Genomic DNA, 22,271 nt, shown 5'->3' on the forward strand with positions numbered 1-22,271 from the left:
TTTCAGTCTCGTCTCTGGTCCTCTGGACTCTGGTCTCTGCTGTGTGTGTGTGTGTGTGTGTGTGTGTGCTCACTTCTAGATGATTGTACTATCGTGACTTGGGTCTGGCGTGTTCGGGTCGAGCCAGCACCAGCCCCGCAACACCACGCCAAACACGCCCACAGCCAGTCCGTCACCCGCTCGTTCTACCTAGCACCACACACAAGAAGAACACACGCACACGCACACACACACACACACACACACACACACACACACACACACACGGTATGTATATGCCTACACCACCTACCCTACTCCGACAACCCTACCTCCCCCCCCCCATCCAAGCCCGCATGCCAACCGAACCGGCCCACATCTCTGCCACCCGACGCGCCGAATCGCATCCGTGCAATAACGCCTCCAAGCTACGAAAACCAGCTGCCTGGCATGCGACCGCTGCTGACGAGCCCCCCTCGCCCCCTTCATTCCGAGGGACTGGGTAGACAGCTCGCCGCTGTCCCGGGAGCTGACTCTTTCAGACAGCATCTCGAGTTTGGGGGAGGGGGAAAAAAGGGAAAATCCGCATGGTGAGAAATGTCATGCAGCTGTGCCGCAGGCTAGCTGTCCGATCGTACGGGTTCGGTTGGCTTTTTGACCATGGGGTTGGGGTTGTGTATTGTTGGTGTCTACTCTACTCTAGTACCGGTACCGTACCTGGTAGCCCATTGTCTGTGTTCTACTGCTTTGTGAAAATAATCATGCCCATGGCCTGGGTGAGACAACACCAGTTACACACACAATCGCCTGCATCCCATTCTCCCAAATTCAAGCCCCTCAACCTCACACCACCCACTCGCCCCCCAAAAAAAAAACCCCCCCAAAAAATCTCGATGAACCCAAACCATCGACCGGCCGCAATTCGGCCCCTTGGCTGCGTTTCGCAGGATGCGCACTTGCCGAGCTGGACCACGCTGTCGGTCCCGAGGAAAGCAAAGCCAATGATTCAGATCCGTTTTATACTTGGGCTATCGACTGGGTACAGTGTGTCGTTGGGAATTATACAGTGTGTATCTATGTACTGCATGTATATGTGCATAGAGTATACATATACATATAGTACACATGTAGCCCTCGGCCCCCTATCCCCATCGCGTCCTCACTTAGCCCCCGGGCAAGAAAAGCAGCGCAGGGAGAAAATAACGGGCAATGTCGTCGTCGCGTCGTCTTTTTGTCTTGGTCGAGAGTCGCGACGATGCTTTGTTTTCGGGCGCCAGACTGCGGTTTGCCTTGGAAAGCTTGCTGTTCCTTCTTGCCTACCTATTCGAGCAACGCTGGCAAGTAACATGCCATCGAAACGACGTCTGATTCGTCTCACGGCTGCAGTGGCGCGCAAGACAGATAATCACCCTGGCAAGTAATTTCTGTGTTTGTAATGAACAATGGTACTGTACAATAGCCTGTACCAGATACGCATTCCTCGCATATTTTGCGTCATGGGTGCGGTAATGAATCATGTTTCTTTGCCCCCGCCCTTGTCCAGACCATGAGGACAAGGTGGTAGTACCTAGTACTAGGACCGCTATTCGTACCTATTTTGATGAAAGAAAAAAAAATGCGTAACATGCAGCGGATCCACCAACACCTTTCTGCAAAAGAAAAAGAATGATATTATACCTCGAGCCCGCTGACCATGTAAAAGAGGAGATAGGCTTCTGCAGCGAGGACTTCTGCCTCACCAACAAGCACCACCTTGCTATCATCAAACATGAACCAGTCGTTGCCTTCTCTCGAGTAACTGACGTAGTGTCCAGAGTCCATTTTGCCCTTGTGCACGACCACCGATGACAGCTCGTACACGAGGCTATTAGCCGGAGAATTCATGTTATGGTTCGAGTCGAGGCTTGCGGATTTCGAGGCCAGTGCCTTGACCGCCGCCTTGTGAGCAGTGGTATAAGGGTGGACGTCGAGTTTGACCGGAAAAGTGACCTTGGTCTCGATTTTGGAGGATGTGGATTTCGCGTGCTCGAAGCGCTGTGAGGGGGTTAGTGGAAGTAGAAGAACAAGATTGCGTGGGCAGGTAGGGCCCTTCTTTACCTTGAGGTGAATGGATAGGACGGGAGGAAGTCGTTTGATGCTGAGCTGCTTGGTTGCGTTTTGAGGGCTGTCGCAAGTACGACATGTGTACTCGGCTGCACCTAGTCTCTCCTTGACTGTGAACCTTTCCAGACAATCGCGTATATCCAGGGGTGTTTCATCACCAGTTCCTGCGCTGAGCTTCTTCTTCTTGGCCTGGTTCCGTACATCAAGGCTGAGATCCATGTAGGGATCAAGCGCCGTAGTCACATTGCGACAATTGTCACACGTCACTGTGCTTGACAACTTTCCACAAAAGGTCTGGTGGACCACACATTTGCAGTCTTCCGAGTCAGTCGTCCCGCCATTCGCCAGATGCAACGTGTTCAATATGAACTGCATGTACTCATGCGCATCCTGTTGTTGGTATCCCGCCAGCGCCTCTCCGGCTAGCCAGCTGCCCATCAGCAAGCCGACAGCCCCAAATCCTTCCGTCTTCTCGGCCGAGTGGAACTCGACAAACATCTCGTCGAGCGCACAGCTGACGCATGCCTCTTTCTCGCAATCCGCCTGCCTGTGTCCTTCCGAGAGGTAAAAGTTACGTATAAAGGGATTGTGCACGAGCGTTTGTAGAATCACACTCATAAAGCACGTCTGGCCCATGTTGTACAGTCCGCGCAGACCAATCGCTCGACATGGGAGGAAGGTAGAGTTGCTCACAACAAGCTTGTGATCGTCGGTCGTGGTGGTGTCTTCGTACTTGCGCTTCTTGCCTAGGGACTCCTGTCAACACAGCTCAAAGCACAGAGAGAGGCAGGCTATCACGAACCTTTTTGTTGTCTCAACACCTCTAGCGCCTCATCGTAGATGAAATCCTGGCAGTTGCCACAATAGACGTTGCCCTCCCGCGACTCCACCGCTACAGGCCTATTAGTAAACTCTCTTGCCAAATCATCCTCCAAACGTACAAAAGCAGTGCGATTTGGTCTCAAAGTGTGAATCTCGATCTGCCTCGATCATGATGTTGGGACACTGTAGACACAGGTAGAGCGGCCTCAGGGATACAACATGCTGCGCATCGCTGGACGAATTGTGAGTCTGCGCTATTATGCTTGGTTTCTCGTGTATATTTCGTAGGATCGCTCGGTACTGTTGGAGAGTCTGCTTGCGTGCATTCTCGAACATCTCACCCATATGCTCTAAGCCCTTGGTCAGCAAGTCGGTTCGGTTCGTCTCGTCAGTGCAGGGCTCACCACAGCCATAGGCAATATGTGCCATTTGGCTACTTGGTACAATGTTGCCCTTCGCATTCTTAACAATCTTGGGCGACGCGAGCGACGCCGCCTTGGACGCGACAGCTACCGAGTCCATGCTGCCGACCATGGATGTTTGAACGCAATTACGTCGCAGCTTCGCCTACATGGCGCAAGGAAGCAGACAGGAATATGTGCCAGAGCGGTCCTGGCACTTGGGTAGACGGTCCAGGCTGCGGAGGGTATAAGATTACTGTGTTAGTTTTCTGTGAATTCTGTATCTTCTAGGGGTGCGATTGTCGGACCTGCATGACACCAATGATCACCAATAATCTTGGAGGAAGCACGGAGCCGATGCGCCACACGCGGGAGTGTCCCGAGGAACGCTAGTGCCTATTTGGATCTAAAGCACAACCTATCGAGATGATCCGTGCACGATACTGAGTCCAGCCCGTTGCGTGAAACCCCGCCTGAAGAGTTTTTGACGAGTACGTTGTGTCTACATAAGCCCAAAAGTATGGCTATGCTGGCCATGCTAGTGAGTCATGTCCAATTGATCTAAGAATATGTATTTAATAATCGGGAAAATTGCATATCAACGAAACAAGACAACGTGCCAGAGTGGTTAATGGGTATGACTCGAATGATTCATTCTACTAGATATCATATGTCTTCGGACGCGCAGGTTCAAATCCTGCCGTTGTCGTTCGATTGATTTTTGGGCTTTTTGATGGGTCATCGAAGGATAATGGGTGAAAAGTCTAGGGCATGTAGGAAGTAAACCCGTTCACTGTTGTCCCTACTTCAACAACACCCTCTCTTTTTGTGGCTGAACCTAGCATGTTGAGCTGCAATCTCACTACACCACAACTAGTCAGGACATCATTTTGGCCGCTTGATTAATTAGGAAATCCTGCTAATAAGCGCATATCCAGTCAAGGTCTCCAAGGTATTCATCTAGAATTCTTATCAGCACCGAGTATAGGTTTACTAAAGTCTGTTTGTGTGTGTGTGTGTGATAAGAGCCGGACATACTGTAGAGCTTTTGCCGGCGAAGACTAGGGTAGGGCGTGAGAATAAAGTGCTGGGTGTTCACAGTATGGGAATAGCACGTCTACAACTATAAGAAATGTTCGTCTTGAAGATACGATGAGGTTAGGAGCTGTCATTAAATCTAATATATATTCACCGCGGTGCTCCGCTATCCTCATTCTGCTTGCCCTGTTGCTATCACATCCACTTGGAGTCTTCGTTGGTACACACCCCCTTGAATAAGGCTTCATCGTCTCTACTTCTGGTGATCGATTGCTGACGGCAGCGATGTCATCGTCACTTGAGAATAACGGGATGATTACTTGGGCTGTAGTGGGCGAGGCCTCCAACGAAAGGATGTGACGTCGGCAATGTTAGCAAGGCTAACACAATGGCAATGTTGCTGCAAGAGCGTGGAAGCGTCCCTGAGCATGCAATCGCGTGATTGATTGTTTTCATATCCTGCTACAATCTCACAGCTTCACTGTGCTCCTTGCCCGTATTCCCTCACCATACTTGATGAAAAGAAAGGGTATCGGGACGAGCGCCAGCGATACAAAGCCCAACAACGAATTCCCCCAACCGTACCCCATCGCATCATACATGGCGCGACTGCTCAGTGGAACAAAGGCCGCCATGAGTGATCGAAGCACCGTCATGGCCGTCATCGCACTTGCAGCATGCACGGTGTATACATCGACCAGATAGGTAGACGCCGGCATGAAGATGAGCAACAGGCCAAAGCCGACAAACGCTGTCGCGATCTGGGGAACGATATAGTGCACCCCGTAATGTGTACCCCAGCCATACATGAATAGGCCGAGGGGAAGCCAGATTCCGCCCATGGTCATGATGTAGAGCCGATGCTCTGGTTTAAAGTCCCCTCGTTTAATGTGTTTGTTGACGAGGTAGTTGCCGAGGCGAACGTATGTGATTTGCCCGATGATGGAGCCGACTCCTATGCCCACGACTACAGCGTGCAAAAGTTAGCCAAGGAACGTGTGCTCTGGGTAAGGAGGTTTGCTTACATGCGAGGCCCGCATTACCACCATTCCAACCGTACACCTCGCTGTAAACAACCGAGAAGGTTGTGAACAGAATGTAAAGGTACGCATATGTGATGGCAACGTAGAGCGAGAGTGCGAAGCAAATGGTTGAGCGGAAGAGCATCTTGGCAGGACGAATCAGGGAGTGTTTCAATAACCGCGCGGTCGACATGTCGCTGGCAAGTTTGGACCGTAGCTTGTCGTTACCCGTCTCAGCGCGTAGGCGCTTGGTTTTACGTTCCAGGATGATAACCGGTGAGGTCTCTTTCATCATGATCAGAGAAATGACGAAGAACGCGCCAGCCTGAGATTCTTAATCAGATGCCTCTTCATACGGTGTTTCTCGTAACTTACGACGATAGCAACGAACCAAAAATTCCAGCGCCAGCCTCTTGCCTCGCCGAGATAGCCTCCAATAATGGGTCCAACGCAGGGTCCAATCGCTATTGCAACGTTAGAATACATCTAGTGATGTTGCACGCGTATACTTACTAACTCCCATCATCCAAATACCCATTGCAGTTCCTCGGTGTCTATGTGGTATAAGATCCGCAATCGTGCCTCCACCAAGAACCATGGGACCACCTCCCCAACCTAATCATGGTCAACACTTGCTCGAAATTTTCATTTCGACGTACTTACAGCCCATGAGAAACCGAAAAATGATGAATTGGGCCATGCTATTCGACACGGCCGCTGCGACGGTGAAGATGACGAACAAAAGGTTACAAGCGTGGTACATCGGTAACCGTCCATACATCTCTGAGAGTGGCGCAATAAGCAACGGTCCGACAGCGAATCCAAGGACAAAGACGGACACCATGAAACTGGCGAGCAATCGGCTTGTTGAATGGAACTCTGCCATAATCTCTGGCACACCTGGAGCAAAATTCGAACTCGCAAGTGGCGTCAGGAAGGTGATGGCAGAGACCAGGAGTACCGTGCCCCATTTCTTCGTGTTGCTCCAGTTCATAGGATCTTCCGGGTCATCAGGTCCATCGAAATCGACAATATTTGGATCCCTCTCGGGTTCCTCTTCTGGGTTCTCCTCGGCCTTTGTCAAGCTCGAGCCAGCATCCTTCTCGATGTCTCCGTTCCTGGTAGAGGAGGCGTCGCTGTTGCCCCTCTCGTTCACTGACCTGCTATCTGCAGATATATGGCTGGGTACTTGGTGTATTGATGCCATTTTGCCTAAAGCGTGTTCTTCATGTTCCTTGCCTGCCGCGGATTCATTATTCCCACTCATGGCCTGAGATGGTGCCTTCTGTGCCTAACGAGGGCAGCCGAATAGTTGAAAGAGGTTATGGAACCAGGAAAAAACCCGTAGCAGCCTTCGTTTGGTCCCAAAAGCGCTTTTAGTCGCCGAGTAGCTTGTATATCGCAAAATACAAAGCTCCCTCCAGGCCAGGAGTGGATCGCGAACAAATCGATGGTAGGTAACGAGGTCCACGAAGTTAACTTACGGAGTTCACGCGGCGGTGTAGGTAGAACCTCGAGCAACTCGACTTCGGCTTGATGACGAGGAAAGATGCAACAAGCTGGCCGATGAGATGGCAGACTGTCGCCATTATACAGATGGGTCGCGTGCCGCTAACATACAACTAGCAGCCGCCTAAATGCGACAGTTCGCGGTTGTTTCTGCGCCGCATTGTCCGAGGCGGCATCTCAAAACGTCCTTAACTCCGGACACGCTCCACCACAGCATGATTCAAACCTCTCAAACAGGAGGCGGACGCTCTCCGCACGTTGAGTGGACTCTCCATACACGACTAGTGCTGTACCCTGCCTTACTTCCTTGCGGGGAGATAAGACGGATGCGGGTCAAGATATTAGTATAGGTATGCCATAGTTGGGTAGGTTACTTTGTTGGGCTTGACAATGTTCGGCCGAGCTGGGTGTTTTCCCACTATCCTGGTTTCCCACAGGTGGAACTCTCGGATGGCAAATGGCCATTGATTCTTGGATTGGTGAATGCCAACAGAGTCCAGGCTCCCGGGCCCCAACTCAGAGTCTAACTTCGCCATGGTGCCAACCTGTGAGCTCAATCATCAACCGCACTGTCCCGTACCCACACATCACTCCTAGTGGCCTAGATATTCTAGATATTTTGAGATGCGTCTATGCTTCTCATCAGCTCATCTAATTCTGCAGCGCAATCAATCCCTTGCACTGGATTTTAACTATGCTTCAGTCTGGGGGGGGGGGGGGGAATGTCAGACTTGACCGCCAGCAATACTGTAACAAGTGCAACATGGGTATGTGGTGCTCTAGCGAATCGCTCTTGATAAAACTCCGTCTCCGATCGTACTACGTAAGCTCATCTGCAATCCTCGGCCGAATTGTCTCGCGCACGGTTACGGATCTACCCACGACGTAAAGTTAGTGTGTAGAACACGACTACATGCACAGAAGCAAGTGCGGCTGATGTTTGATGTTAGCTTTTCGCTGTTGATTTTGTGAAGGTTTATTGAAGCTACCTGTTTATCCAAAGACTTTTCGATAACAGAGCGCCAGTACAATGATGACCTCATTAGTTGAGATGTAAATGACTTTTGAAATCAGGCCCAAATATCCGTACAATCCGTGGTGTGGAACAGTGCCGATGTACATCCGACAGTGGCATGCATGCTGGTACCAGTTCCACTTCCAATACTGGCTTTGAAATACATGGTGCACTCAGCTAATAATCACATCTTCAAGCTCGAGCGATCAGATCATTGCTCCATGCCTGTAACTTGGTTGTGGCAAAGGGTCTGAAATCCCATAATTGCCATAAAAGTCAACATTGTTCTCACGTGACACAGCCATTGCTTCTTCGAGATCCTGGCTGACGAAAATCTCCATCCCACCACTCTGCTCCGTACCCTTCTTTTCGCTCGAGAGTTTGTATCCCACACCGGCGGAAGAATTCGGCGATAAGACTGACGAGTTGTTGTTGCGCAGGAGAGTGAGCCAGCGCTGCTCCGCATACCGCTTGAAGACGTCCTCCAGGTCGAAGAGATCTTGCATAGAAAGACTGTACATTTTGCCAGACCGATATTTCCAGAAAAAGAGCACAGAGAGCTCAATGGTCTCGATGGCTTGGAGGGGCGTAATGATCTTGTCCATGGCCTTCAAAAGATTATCGGTCATGGCTACCAGGTCTCTGAGCTGTCGGTCTTTGTTGACATTTTTCAAAGTAGTGTAATTCCATTCGACATAGAAGCGGATGTGCGTGACGTGCTTCAACATGGGCAATTGAAGGACATGTGGAGAGTATTCGAACTGATCGTTGTTCGTCCTGGTATTTCGTAATTCGGCGTGCAAAGTCAATCTGCTCTGTCGAAAATATGCGTCTAGCAATTCTCCTCGTATTTGTTTGTTAATGAGTAACAGCTCCGGGCGCAAACGAATGCTGGTGGGTACTGTGGTGTTGTAACTAAATATATCGTGTCTCCAGGGCTCTCCATTCACCATATCTGCACCCCATAGGCATGTGTGCAATTCCGGTCGACTGGTCGTTACGTCTGGCAGTACATGGTCAAATATTCTTTCTCGCAACTCTTTTGGAAGAGCTAATAGCCGGGAGCGGAAAGTGCTTGGTGGGAGCTCTAACAAGACCTCGAGGTCTCGAAACAATTGGCTTTGGCGATGGGCGTACAATTCATCGAAGCTACCAGTCGAACCAGTCGAGAGACCTTTGCTGGCTCGTAGTATGGCGGACATTGTGAAGAAGGGCGATGGGATTTTCAAAAGCTCAAGCCAAAATATATTTCCGCCTTGTGGACACTGCGCCGACTAGGTCCTGGAGCAATGACGCCGTCCCGAACCTTGTTGTGAGAGCAAAGCGACAATTTCCAACAAATGCGGCTGAACATCAGTGGGCCCGCCCTTGGAATGTGACATTACCGTTTCCTGGGGAAGATGAGTACGAATGCCATGTCGCGAGGAGTTAGTTGCGGGCGTGCACAAATAGCGCCGTGACAGGGGTGACTTGAGTTGCTTTTCACTCACAATCAATTGTGTTGGGAGAAAGCGGAGTAGCTCCGTCACGTGTTGCCCGGAATCAGGACCGCCCTTTCGTTTCAGCTTGGCGCTTCAGACGTTGCCCTCCTTAATCCTCAAACACTTCTGGATCCGTGTCGGCATTAACGATGGACGCTGTTGCAGGAATCTTGCACCGATCAATTGGTCGCGAAGCCCCGAAGTCCTGTCCGTGGTCGATCTGCCGACGCTGATCTCACCGTCCCTTCATGCACTCCAAGGTGGCTTAGATCGATGATACGTACAGCTGTATTACGAACTGTGATCTGTCTTGTTGGAAGCTGCTTTGGCATCGCGCACAAATGTATAGGAAAAAGTCACGAATCGAAGCATTGGCAATCACCAATATCAGCCCCGGGTCTCCAGCGGCGAATCCACGACGGGCATTTCCAAGCAACCTGCACTTGGAGCACTGAACGACATCTTGGGGTCTTCTTGAGCAAGTGAATCTAAGTGTTGGACAGGTTCATAGGTTGCGCCACCATTCGATCGACGCTATGGTGTAGATAGGCACGCCTGCTCAATAGCTCTGTCACTGAGACAAGTTATCGCAAAGGGGGAAGCACCACAATTGGTACCCCAACATGTGTAAGACCGGTGTACGAGGAGATTTGTATAACACCTGGTAATCGCCGCCATCATCATCAGCAATATCCCATATCGAATGTCCGTTGAGGATTGTCGATGATCCTCATTCGCTCACTATTTTCATGTGTATCGTGGTGTGTATCTATGGGAAGAATATCGTTTCCAGAACCGCTGCTGCAGCAGTAGAGCACGCGCTGAGAGCGATTAGTGGTACATTCTGTACATGGTTTTGCAGCGTTGTTTCTTGATCCCAAGGAATGACCAATCAAGTCACGACAACCGAACCCCTGGAGGCATGCCATTTGGTATCAGCCGTACAGTCAGCTATTTATACTGGATAGTACTTGGAACGAGGTTTTCTCGGCGCATTCGCAGAACCGCTAAGCAGCATGGCGAGGATTGACAAGAGCAGGCCTGGGACGCTGGGACGCTAAGTCGATGATCTGTCATCAGACTACCAGCACTTGCCAGCCCAAGCAGACTTAAAGAAGGACACTTTCATGCAGGAAAGGGTGGCTATGGCAAGTAGGACAACTTCAGCGAAAGGGCTATCGTCGAACTAATCAACAGAATGAAATCAATGCTCAATTCAAGGAGCGTGCATACCGCAAGCATAAACGACACGGGGAGGTCAACAAAATGCAAGACCTCATGTATCGCGCAGGACACTACCATTACTACACAGCAGTGCAACGTTGCTATCACGAGTATTACACGCACGCTCGTCCAACTCGATTGCCCTTTTTCGCTAGCCACAATGTATTCCCGTCGGTATGATTGTAGGCCTAGAGCAACCACTGCAGTCGCTAAATTTAAATGATGTACAAATGTACAGGATCGTGAAGATTCTGTTCCACCAGCAGATATCGTGCGCTCGGTGCGGAGAAGGCGGTTGAACAATCGTGCTACATGTGTTGGCGACCTTGCTGTACCAAGTTTTGTTGGTCCAGTGAAGTTCTGCAGAGATTATTTGATAGCTTCCAAGGTTCTTTCAGATCCAAGTAACTCAATACCGCAAGTGGAAAGCTCTCACCTTCTCCACTGACTTCTCCTTCCATCAGATAGCATAGTAATCAATTGCAATTTCGCCTTAGACCATACCTGGTTCCGATCTGACGATGCTCACGTTGTAGCCTGTGTTATCATGGTATAATATGTCCTCTGGGACTCATGTAAAGATCTCGTCCACTGAACTAAATAGCTCCTGCTACCAACCACTCCCCACTATTATTGTACGTGCAGCGCGCACAGCGGCGTACCTTTGCTCGTGTCGCTCGAGAGAAGCCAATGGGTGACTTTATGAACACGGCGAGGCCAGCCAGGCTCCTATCGACTAATTTGATATCTCAGGCGTCTGGGCGGAGAGTAAAGTCGGTGGATATCTGATTATGATTCATGAGGAATGGAAGTCTACCCCTCCTGAGACTCAGTCAGAAGCAGAGCTACGGAGGCAGCTATCATTAAACGACTGTGACGTCCAAGGCTTTGAGGGCGTTGGCCGCCATTTCGAGATTGCTGGCTCTGGGCAGCATAAGTACTATAGATGGGTATTTATACAACATGTCAACAACATTGCTGTTGCGTGTTGGCGCTCGATCGGGGTCTTGGGATGCTTTGGAAGCCGAAAAATACCCTGAGTCTACTCTCGGTGCTCTTTATACCCAAGAGCATGTACACTGGAGTAAGTAGCGCTTTTTAGGCTTGCTACCTACGGGAGTGATTCGTGAACTTACGAGTGGCAATTTGGTTATGGAAACCTGTAGGACGACTAATTCTGCAATTACCTGGAAAGTATTGATCGAAGCAGTCATCGAAGCAACCGGCAATCCACGCCCGCGTACACGTAGAATGCAATGGCAATGTGATGTCCAGCATGGAGACCTGAAAATTTCAGACATGTATCATTGCGGATCCAATTTCGGCCTTGGACGCACATGTGAATCTAGTAGAGATCAGTACTTGTCAAGGACAAGAATATCCAGAGAGATTTTGACCCTGCAAAAGCATCTCATATTCAAAGGTGATTGCAATTTGCTAGCCCCATAGATTATTACTTTAGGACTCAAGGGCGCATTTGAATAGACTATGCGCTAATGTAGACATGTAGAATCTTTTCGCATGCACTCAGCCTCTATTCGCCGCATTATCGTGGTGTTACAGTGGTGCTGACATGAGCGCATGAGACCTTGGAGCCGTAGGAGGTTCGAGTGCGTCCGCTTTAGTTAATATTATGTATGTGAGGGAAGCAGCGACTTCTATTTGAAAAGTTTATTTAACATGTCCTAGCTATTTCTTCATTCAACGTCTAGTCCTTCAGAACATTGTGACTAATTCCAGGCTATTATAAGGGATAGAGACAGTAGCCCCGTCATACTCATCTTCAAATTGAGGACTAAAGCATACCGTGATTACGAAAGTATGTCATCTAGAATATTCCGAGCTTTACAAGCCGTCTCTCGGGACGGCTCTGGGAGAGGTACACAAAGATGTTGAGGAGATTCATCTCCAAGAAACATTGTTGCGATGGTGGAAAATACGATTCACATCAGCACTGTCATTAATTTCAGATCATAGCTTGAAAACTGTAGAGTAACACTTAGCACACATCTAGGGTCTTCACTTGCGTTCGCGTTACATATCTTCACCGGCAAATCTTGGAAGGCTCTGGCAGCCGCCCTTAGTCTCAGGTAATTCTTCAGTGCCAATAAAGTAGCATGTCGCCTACTAAGGAGATCATTCATGAACTGAAGAGGACATGATATTATTCTGCCAACGTTCGATTCTGGTCCCGACGTGCAATCGCAAGTGGAGGGAATCTCCCCGCTTAGTTGATCGCGGTGAACATCGACACTTAGTCCTGTTGTAGACATAAGATTGGTGAACTGGACTGTAATGAAAGAGTAGGCAATCAAGGACATGCTGCAGCACTAAAGGCTGACGCATTCGAAATAGATCGACTGGTGCAATTGATGCTGACGTGAGATCTACTGATCAGTAGGGAGGAAATGCACTTAGTGCGGGTTTTCCCCAGCAGATCACTATAGTTTTGACTGGATGTGAGCTCTACACAGATTTCTGATGACGGCTATGTGCACGGCAGAATATGAAACTTACACTTGATCATGGGCCGCTTCTGTTTCCTCAAAGTCGTCTGTGAGAATGTAGGTTACGAATAAGGCACCTGAATGAGTATGAAGTTGGCCCATACAGGCTGCTTTGTCAAATGAAAATGTTGGTCCTATAAGTGCGGCTATGTATAACCACCCCCGGGGCACTGCCACGATCTTCAGGCCTCCCCAACCAAGACACCCCACACAGGCCGCCAACTTCCAGCAATAGAAGACTTAAGATATGCAGGGGCAAAGTAGAAGCATAAAAAATGTGTGCTTGGGGTGGGGAGCGGACAGGTGGTCTTTGGCCTGGAGGGTGCTTGTGTCTTGAAAAGGAGTCCTGCATTCGTGGCTGTGTATAGTCATTTCAAATGCAATGAGTCCGTAGAAGCGAGAATCAATCCAACTGTGCCGGGCTGATTTTACTCCCGTGCGTGACCAATTGGAAGATTTCGTACTGGATCCAACGGTCTGGCAATGCTGTGGGTTGGATGCAATCTAGAAGCCACAATTTGACCCCTCGAGAGTCGGACAGATGTACACATAACTCAGCGGCTTTGTAGGTTGGTCTCTATGTCAATGTCGGTCCAATTGTAGCCTGATCCAACAAAGATCTCATCACCATGTGTCGCCAATCGCCAACACCTCGGTGGGATTGTGGGAGTGATCCACCACTGTGCTCTACGCAGCAAGCAGTGTTTACTCAAAACCTTCGATCCCCGAGGACTTGATCACACGTCAGGTTGAAATGAGTAAAACCTGGCAAATGGCCCGTGATCGACTGAAACACCACAATACGAGAGCAGTGCATGAGTCACCTAGCACGTCGAAGCGAATTCCCGGCTTGACCTAGACGGCGCTTATGCAGCTCTCAAGTATCCTGAGCTTGCATTGTTTGGTGTTGGTGATGGGCCCAAAATGTGCGTTGTCTTGATAGATGGCTATAGCCTTGTTCATTCCGTTTGACGCCGAGACGATGGCTGTTCGTCACTGCATAGGTGACCGGTATACGGTCCAGGGAGTGCAGATACTCTGGGCTAACAAGAAAAGCCTTTTGTTTCGTATGCACAAGCGTCATCGCTTTCAGCGTACGATTCGAGAAATGGGGGCATGATTGCACCAATGCTGTTCATATATGATATGATTTTGTGACTGCAGAGAGAGACAGTAGTGCACTACAGTCATGTCTCACCATACGATTAGGAGACCTGGCGTAAGCGTGATTCCCGTTAATTCATGTTATGGCGGTAGGAACAAAAGAGAGAGGTCCAAATATGCGCCTGAGAAGCAGCAGGTGTAACAGCGCTTAATGTCAACCGCGAGTTGGGGCTGTACAAGGCGATCTCGTCATTCAGCATCCTCGTCAGCCTGTTGCTACATCTCTTTAGTATCTCACGCAGTAAGACGGTCTGTCTCACATTTGCGTGGTTTGATGATGCTCGACCATGTGCTTTGTACGTAAGATTAAGTTCGTCCAGGAACAACTTCCTTTGTTATGGTATCAGCGTCCCGACTGCATCTAAACTGCAGCAATGCTGCTGCACGAGATCAGAAATGTCTTGTTCGTGACTCCTTAGCAGATCTAACCAATCGTTTCTACACACTGCACAGCGGGCTCATATACGGGAGAGCATGTGTGTGGCCCTCAGTTGCTCCATGCTGTGTCGGGCAAGCCTCTCCAGGGGCAACTCATGCACCCCTTCGAGGGGCGACATCCGCATTATGCAGACATCCTTACCAGGAATGTTCGCTGCTGCAACGTGTGTCATCAGTGCTTACTTGGGCCACGATAGCAGAAGCATGGACGACTCGCGCATGCCTTGTTGAAACAGCCTTTGTAACTCCTCGACACTATTCTGCAGGATGTCCTTATGATGGACCAGTCTTGACAGTCACCAACTATCTGTTAGGTTCTTGTACTCCCCGAGAAGGGGGAGAGCACAAACTCGAGGCTTACTCCTTCGCATGAAGGGCGGGACGAGTATTTCGTTTGACAAATGTCATCATTGGGAAGAAAATAATGCCAATCAGCAGTCCCGGCTCTTGACATCAATACGCAGGTCCTCAGGTTATCACACGGATGATTAGTCGCTCCATGCCCGACGGTTGTGGCTGGCCAGTTGGTTCTGGCTTCTTTCGCTGTTTAGCCAGTCACATAGGTACCGGTACGTGTACCTATAATGTACCATATCCACTGATGGCTTGCTTCAGGACATGCAGCCATTTGATGAGGTGAAGGGTTGGTTGGAAAGCAATGATTATGCAGGTACCTGCGATGACAGACGACAGGAATTCACCACGAGGTTGCGTGACTGGCCTCTTGGCAAAGGATGATGTTGGCATGGTCAGCCTTCAGGTAGTTTACCTGTACCGTATGTTTAGACCAGTACCGTATAGTATGGTAGGCGGCTGGACCGCGATGACGGCTGCAGCAGGGCACATGCCACCTGGTTGTGAGAAAACCCACATGTTGCTTACCTCAGACGCTGCTAATGACTTCACCCATTCCTTTACAGGTCCCATGGCTGGTGGAACAAAAGACTGCACCGCCGACAAGAAAAAACCACGGCTCCTTACTAAGAATAGGTTGCATTTACGCCCGGCCAGCCTGGCGAATCACCTTGTTCGGCAGCTCTGTGCCGTTTTGCAACAACCGGAGTTAGCGCTCCATGCTCCTCCCATACGATCTTCAGCCCATCATCTCCAGCGCCATGGAGAGCACAATCCCGCCCCTCATACGCTACAGCCTTGTGTTGTCTCACAGCTTGCAGGGCTAGTCTGATATTGTGGCGTTCCGCTGAAGTTACAGCGCGCGTACAAAGCGTGGTGAGCTCGTGTGGAGGAGGTTAGGTAACGTGCGGTAACATGGTTCCACTTCCAGCTCAAGCTCACCACCATGTCCAGACACACACACACACACACAGAGAGAGAGAGAGAGAAAGAGAGATTCGAGAACGGCGATGCGCTCAGGCACCATCGGTAACCGAAGTGCTGTGAGCTGCTAACCGTGCGCGGTATGCAATTCGCATCAAGATCGCTTCCAAGTAAACCGACTAAAGCTTCATCCCGGCGACTCAAACATCCTGGCAATCCTAGCAAGCCGCTTTGTGGACCAACGCTAACCAAGGGACAGCGCTCGGTTCACCGTCATGGCGGTACGGTACTGTATGTACATACCTTTTCACCCTACAAGGGTCAGCTAACCGGCCCGCGAGGCTCACTTGCACCCCACTCCAATTGTGAAGGGGGGTGTTATGCATCTCTACTGGCCTGGGATCAGTCAAGAAGGGAGCGGCAATAGAATGGGCAGCCAACGCAGCAGACGCTAGTCTACTTGACGCATATCCGATGCTCGTCACAAGCGTAGCATTCGAGGTCGGACAAGCAACTGGAAGGGTGTCTTCTTCGACTCTACATAAGCTTCTCGTCTGTCTGTGCCCCAGATCTACGGGAGAAAAGGTAGACCGCCCGGTCAAGTATTCTCCTCGTTTGTCTACACTTTTCTATCTTGGTACCTTTAAGGCCTTCACTCGCGCGCCATTTCTGTCTGAGGCACTGCAAAACATCACAACACCGCCACTACCCGCCACTCCTTTCCGCACAAGTCTAACATCTCAGCCTTACCTCTGTGGGGACACCCTGAGAGGATTACTGGGCTAAGGCTGTACACCCTGGACTAGCAGCCTTACTATCATCCTGCCTTTCCCTGGGATTTGGGTCTGTGCCTTGAGACTCGACCGTGATCAACTATCCGCTGGTTCTCTCGCTTGAACGCACTGGCCCATGCCATTGCATGATACACAACTCACGTAAAGGTCAACTTGCAGCCACTCAAATACTCGTATACTCCAGTCCTGTACCTTCCTCTCACCACACCCACCACACCATCTGCTCTGTCCCTACTCTCGGAACCGTACAGACACAGTGTTACACAAGAATGGCCTTCTTTTCACCCGAGGCAGAGCTGGCCTTGCTTGGTCCGGATGACAGCATAGCACACCTATACCCCTCCAGCACTTGTCAATCACCACCGAGCATCATGTACTCTCCGCCGCTACATCACATATCACATCGAACACCTACCTCCTTGCCTGGAAACGGAGCCATGTATCCCACACCACACGAATATAGGCCCATGATGGAGTCTCCATACCCACCACACAACCTCTGGTCGTCGCAGGCAACTTCCATGTCCATGTCGCAGGTGTCATCGTATGCATCATACCCGCCCTTTACGAGCATAGCATCAACTCCAATCCTTTCACACGAATCGGGCACATTTGGACAATCTTTCGCGCCCCCCCGAGCTTCACGCTCTCACTCTGTCTCTTCTTCTGCAGGTCTGGGCATACATTCTTCCGTGCCTTCGGAAAGATCACCGCCAGCTCTCTCCCGTTCTCTCTCCCCATCATCACCCGATCTGCGAGCATTTGGTATCCCAGATAAGAATGGGACATGGAGCTGTGCATACCCTGGTTGTACTTCAAGAGCAGTCTTTACCCGAGGCTGTGACCTCAGAAAACATCACAAGCGTCACACAAAGTCTTTCTTCTGCCGTCACGGAGACTGCCCGCAATCTTCTGGAGGTGGATTCTCGAGCAAGAAAGATCTCGCAAGGCATGAAGCCAAGCACAATCCAGGAGTACTGTGTGATTGGGACGGCTGCGACAGAGTGTTTAGTCGTGTGGACAATATGGTATGCAGATTGCGCCTCTGACAGATCCCTCATACTAACATGTTCGCAGAGAGATCACGTAAAGAGAATACACCTCAAAGCGTCCAGGAAAACCTCGATTGCCTCCCGTTGAATTCGACTCGAGATCATGACAGTCCACAGACGCCTGAAGCAACCTCAGTCGTCTACTTCAAATCAACAACGCAATAACGTTGCCATTGCCGAATACTCTTGAAAGAGTATACATTCATCCTCAAATCCGACTGGCAGACCTGGACCCCTCGAATTGGCCCCACCACGCCGAGCGGTCATTGCCACTCGTTTCACTTTCGTTGGAAATACCCGGTTTTTTTTCATCATTCATTGTCATGGACCTGGAACGACGGAGAACATTTTTTTACATTCATCTGCATAGCATTGATATGGCGTTTATGAAATTACAGCATGTCGTGTGGAGCCAACGATTGTGTGACTCGCATGACCATGAAAGAATTAGAACTTTGTTGGGATTCGTGTGGATAGATGCATATGGCGGTGCTGCTGCTGCCTAGGCTAGCCGGCTCAATGTGACGTTCTGAGACAGGAGCAAAATGGACACAATTCACTACAATGACTGATTTGCTTGCTTTTCCAAACACCGTGTGCGTCAAACGGAGCGCCCGTACCCAGAGTCGCAATTTCACTGCTGTACTTGATGACTTCACGTAGCACAAACATGACCCCCAGGCTCTCCAGCTTGGCCGACCGGGTCAACTCCAAGAGATTCCGGCTGTTTAGTGGGAGGCCTGAAGTTTGACGACAAGGCTGACTAGACGGCCCCCATGCACTAAAGTGATAGTCTTGAGACCCTGCTGCCTTTCACGGCTCCCCCGCGAATCACAGTCTGCTCTTATTCTCGCAACCATCTTTTGGCGTCTTACTCCGCGAACATGTGACCGGGTATACAAAAAGGGTACATTGTGCGATCGGGGCGAAGGTTCGCCCCACCCTTGACCATGCAAATTCACACAACACCTGCCAGTTGCAGCACGAGCATGGACCTGGGGGGGGGGGGGGGAGGTTGTTTTCTGTGGTTCTACATACACATGTACCTACTACTCTGCTTGTAGAGCACGGGACAGGAGGCTGGAGGCCATGCAAAGGTATACCCGTCGGGGGTTGGCGGTCACAGAGATGAACCTGGTTGAATAACAGCCCGCCCTCCCCCCCTCCCCCCCAGACGTCTTAGCCACTTCGCCCATACCGGTACTATGTCAAGCATATCTGACATCAGACCTACATACACACTCCATGCTCCCACTCGCAGCACAGGGTCGACAAGAACAGCAGGGAGGAGGGGGCAGCCTCCTGTTGGATGAGGATTGCCGGTGTCCCTTCCAGCCGCTCGGTCTACGGAAATAATGGATGGGCGCACAAACGATCCAATCCATTCGCACGCGACGACCTCTCTCAGTCTCAGACTCATAGTATCGATCGCACAAGGAGGTTTGCCCATCGCAAACTCCGCCCTCGATGATCCGAATCCAAAGCTAAAGTCTGTCTGTCACTGACGCATTTCACATGCTTACTGCATCATCTCCTTTGCTAGTGTATGCACAAAGACATCATCATCAGAAAGCGACTGCCTTCCCTTCCGTCTTTGTACAGTGCCTAGTAGAGGCACTTGTCGCTGCAAGACTGGTCACTCCATGCTGACCGCGTATATGCGTATAGCTATCCTCCGAGCGGCACTCCTGCGACCATGTCAGGACTCTGTCCCGTTTCATGCAACCAATAAGCCGCCCTCCACGCGACGACCACGTCCATGACTGTGCAGGTCTCCCATCAGCACTCCCTTCTGTTACACGACAAGAAAACTGCCCTTTTCACGTCATCCTTCTTTCCACAGACTTGGCCATTGGTTTCGCTTGGGAGAAGTCTCCGACGAGCGACCAGAGTCCTGACCGCCCACCAGATGAGTGTGTTCTTGTCAACTCGCGGCACGCCTACGAGAACTCCCTCGACTCTTCACTGAATCTCCTTGCTTTTCCACATGATGCACACCCCTGCGCCCGACCGGTGAACGTCAATCACGTCCGCTGTAGCGACTTAACCAGGTGCAGACCAAGAGTGCCCCCACTTTGAACCAACAGTAGCGTAATCCAGTTGGGGGTGTGTAGACTCTGGGCCAGGCTAGTCTGAACCCTCATCTCTGATGTCTCCCTCCACTCCCACGCACGCCCTTGTCATGGCCCTCATATTCTGTTTTCATCCTGGGCTTCCACCTCCTACGCGACCCAGTCTGCTGTCGCCTAGCCCTGTAGACCCAGGACGCAGGTCTCGCGGATCCTTCTGTCAGCTCCGCTACGGGGTCCACAACGTCTTTCTTTCGGAAGGCGTTGCGATTTACCCCGTCTGTTCTCCCACTTGGACAGTTTATCATTGAAAAGGGTGCAAGTTTCGCTGGATGAAGCCTATGCCCCCCCCCCCCATATATGCAAGATGAGGTCCTGGAGCGTGATCATCATGAGAGCAGAGACAGCATCTCCCGCAAATGCCTGCCTGCGGTGATGAACGACTGATATTCCAGTTCTGCGAGATCCCCCATCGACGCCCAACGCTTTCAGCTCTGGAAGTAGCGTTCCGTCATGCCCTGTCCTATTCACGATCAAGGTCAAACTCTCGTCACCCCACCTGAGAGTCTCGACGTCGCCGCCAGTCTTGGACCGCCTGCAGGCACAGCACAAAGCTCCACTCTTCATTGAACCCGGCCGCGAGTCATGCAAAAGATCCTCAACGCGGAGACTTGCATCGAGATAAGCGTGGTCCCGTCCTTGCCAGCCCTCCCCCAAAAAAAACATCGAACGACAAAAAGATTGACTCAGACTTTGCCGGACAAGACGTGGGCCGGTGATGCCGTTTTCTTAAGCTGGGCTGGAGCTAGCAGCCCGCAAAGTGGATCGCATTTGCTGTTAAAACGGAATAAAAGCACGGCACGCACAATCCTGCGGTCAGCGGGAGAAAAAAAAGCGTCATCTCGTTCGTCCCTGTTGGCTATGGGTCTGGAAATCTGGCTGGCTGCTAACCCAGTCCTGCCCACGGCATCGCGTAACGCGCGCGCTGTCGCGCCGAGAGAGTCTCGCCGCTACCATACTCTTACTCTTAAGCACAATGCGCAGCGAACGCAGCTCCAGCCCGAATGCGATGCAAAGCCTAAGATTTGCACAAGACGTGATCTACCAGTTTGGCGTTGCCAGGGCGCTTGATAGCCCCTCGTGAATGGGCCTCTGTGGGAAAACGCACGCGACTGGGCATTTGGTTTGTGTGGTTATCGGGCCGATTGTTGCCAGCTTAGACGCTGGTCCCTGTCTTGATTCTGTTCACACGTTGAAGACAATAAGTAAGTTGGATGCTGAGGCTACCCTTGGATAGTTATCCTGTTACATGTCCAGGGTTTCATCCAAGATCCAACGGAGTTGCTGTACTCTGGTGTGACTGGGTGGAATTCAGACGGTATGGCGCTTTCAGTAGCCACAGTCTTGCCAGCCATGTTGGTCGCACAGTGGCGCTTAAGCAATCTGCAGGTCATATACTGTGGTGAATAGAGAATGCGACAACGAATTGACAAAGCCGTGTCACCTGCGCATAGAGAAGCTATCGCGGAGATACCAAGCACGTGGCTATACCACACGAATGCCATATCCAAGCACCGCGGACATGCAATCATCCTATCAAACTTCAGTTTGATTGTTGTCCCCTCTCTCCACTGGCGCGGCTCATCGGAGGGTCTTTTTCATACCGTCTACACTCTTTAACATGCTTTGCATCTGTTGAACTAATTTTCTTTGGTCTCTTACAATGCTTTTCCTTTGCCTTTCCCTCTGTCTGGGAATTGAACGCGTACAGTGCGAATGCTCCTGGTGGCACAGACAGACCAAATTACCCTCGTCTTTGCTGTATAACGAGATGAGTGTGAGTTGGAAAATCTCAGTGGTATGGAATTGAGACTCAGAGCGACTGAATTATACCGATTACGACTGTCTTTATCTACTATTGGCAAGGCCAATTTTTCCAGTTCATCGATATTCCTTGTGCAAGCGTTGAAGTCTACAGACTTCGATACGCTCGTCCGTCACCTTGTTTGCTGCCACTCGCAAAGCTTTGAAGGCCGCCGGCACCTGAATCAGGGGAAGACTTCAATGTTAGGAATCTATACGCGGATGTGGGTGAACAGCCTGTGTGAGTTCTGCATAGAGATGGGGAATTTCGAAGTCGGTTATCTGAAGAGGGATAAGTTTACGCGGAGTACGATGTATGATTGATTTGCATTCGATCCCAAACACGCTCTCATGGCTTCCCATGGACTCGTGCCTTTGTAGTCCAACGCATGAGATGTCTGCTTGAGCCAAAACCAATGATACCCTCCCCTAGTACTGTGGATGTGATGATGATAACACGAAAAGTCACAACCACGCTCTTTACGTAAACTTCCAGACCTCGTAACAAGACC

At 50.5% G+C, this 22,271-nt stretch overlaps 7 protein-coding genes across 7 annotated transcripts; 2 read left to right on the top strand and 5 right to left on the bottom strand.

The window, feature by feature from the left end:
* Positions 1–1,650: 1,650 nt before the first annotated feature.
* Positions 1,651–3,438, bottom strand: IAQ61_010234 (uncharacterized protein; the record flags this gene model as incomplete). The annotated part of the gene is made up of 5 exons (XM_003841565.2): positions 1,651–2,013; positions 2,077–2,828; positions 2,885–2,974; positions 3,024–3,254; positions 3,309–3,438. The coding sequence occupies 5 exons, from the start codon at positions 3,436–3,438 to the stop codon at positions 1,651–1,653; spliced, it is 1,566 nt and encodes a 521-aa protein (XP_003841613.2).
* A 1,022-nt stretch (positions 3,439–4,460) lies between these two features.
* IAQ61_010236 (uncharacterized protein) lies at positions 4,461–7,601 on the bottom strand. Its single transcript, XM_066098711.1, has 5 exons — positions 6,029–7,601; positions 5,879–5,980; positions 5,741–5,829; positions 5,369–5,690; positions 4,461–5,310 (listed from the first exon to the last, which is right to left on the bottom strand). The coding sequence occupies exons 1-5, from the start codon at positions 6,630–6,632 to the stop codon at positions 4,814–4,816; spliced, it is 1,614 nt and encodes a 537-aa protein (XP_065951256.1). The 5' UTR covers positions 6,633–7,601; the 3' UTR covers positions 4,461–4,813.
* Positions 7,602–8,095: 494 nt separating this feature from the next.
* On the bottom strand, positions 8,096–9,091 carry IAQ61_010237 (uncharacterized protein; the record flags this gene model as incomplete). Its single annotated transcript, XM_003841568.2, has 1 exon — positions 8,096–9,091. The coding sequence occupies one exon, from the start codon at positions 9,089–9,091 to the stop codon at positions 8,096–8,098; it is 996 nt and encodes a 331-aa protein (XP_003841616.1).
* Positions 9,092–11,479: 2,388 nt separating this feature from the next.
* Positions 11,480–12,688, top strand: IAQ61_010238 (uncharacterized protein; the record flags this gene model as incomplete). The annotated part of the gene is given in 4 exon segments (XM_066098712.1): positions 11,480–11,678; positions 11,697–12,017; positions 12,354–12,413; positions 12,609–12,688. Coding segments are annotated over 4 exon segments (660 nt in total), but the record flags the coding sequence as incomplete, so codon positions are not given.
* A 2,932-nt stretch (positions 12,689–15,620) lies between these two features.
* On the top strand, positions 15,621–18,466 carry IAQ61_010239 (uncharacterized protein). Its single transcript, XM_066098713.1, has 5 exons — positions 15,621–15,962; positions 16,010–16,121; positions 16,241–16,272; positions 16,323–17,803; positions 17,853–18,466. Exons 4-5 carry the CDS (start codon positions 16,901–16,903, stop codon positions 17,913–17,915), a joined length of 966 nt encoding a protein of 321 aa, XP_065951258.1. The 5' UTR covers positions 15,621–15,962; positions 16,010–16,121; positions 16,241–16,272; positions 16,323–16,900; the 3' UTR covers positions 17,916–18,466.
* Positions 18,467–18,877: 411 nt separating this feature from the next.
* Positions 18,878–19,311, bottom strand: IAQ61_010240 (uncharacterized protein; the record flags this gene model as incomplete). Its single annotated transcript, XM_066098714.1, has 2 exons — positions 18,878–18,961; positions 19,066–19,311. Coding segments are annotated over 2 exons (330 nt in total), but the record flags the coding sequence as incomplete, so codon positions are not given.
* A 924-nt stretch (positions 19,312–20,235) lies between these two features.
* IAQ61_010241 (uncharacterized protein) lies at positions 20,236–21,339 on the bottom strand (the record flags this gene model as incomplete). Its single annotated transcript, XM_003841572.2, has 2 exons — positions 21,184–21,339; positions 20,236–20,491 (listed from the first exon to the last, which is right to left on the bottom strand). The coding sequence occupies exons 1-2, from the start codon at positions 21,309–21,311 to the stop codon at positions 20,236–20,238; spliced, it is 384 nt and encodes a 127-aa protein (XP_003841620.2). The 5' UTR covers positions 21,312–21,339.
* Between the last annotated feature and the right edge of the window lie 932 nt (positions 21,340–22,271).

The sequence above is a fragment of the Plenodomus lingam genome (genome assembly GCF_022343315.1).
Source record: "Plenodomus lingam strain CAN1 chromosome Unknown contig_8, whole genome shotgun sequence".
Taxonomy (NCBI): Eukaryota; Fungi; Ascomycota; class Dothideomycetes; order Pleosporales; family Leptosphaeriaceae; genus Plenodomus; species Plenodomus lingam.

What these genes read in the sequence shown, in the direction of transcription:
- IAQ61_010236 (XM_066098711.1), bottom strand. Translation starts at nt 6,632, where the DNA reads ATGAGTGGGAATAATGAATCCGCGGCAGGCAAGGAACATGAAGAACAC. An exon ending in TTTTCGGTTTCTCATGGGCT is followed by an intron (nt 5,981 to 6,028) that starts GTAAGTACGTCG and finishes GACCATGATTAG; the next exon opens with GTTGGGGAGGTGGTCCCATG. An exon ending in TATTTGGATGATGGGAGTTA is followed by an intron (nt 5,830 to 5,878) that starts GTAAGTATACGC and finishes ACGTTGCAATAG; the next exon opens with CGATTGGACCCTGCGTTGGA.
- IAQ61_010239 (XM_066098713.1), top strand. Translation starts at nt 16,901, where the DNA reads ATGATACACAACTCACGTAAAGGTCAACTTGCAGCCACTCAAATACTC. An exon ending in TTAGTCGTGTGGACAATATG is followed by an intron (nt 17,804 to 17,852) that starts GTATGCAGATTG and finishes ACATGTTCGCAG; the next exon opens with AGAGATCACGTAAAGAGAAT.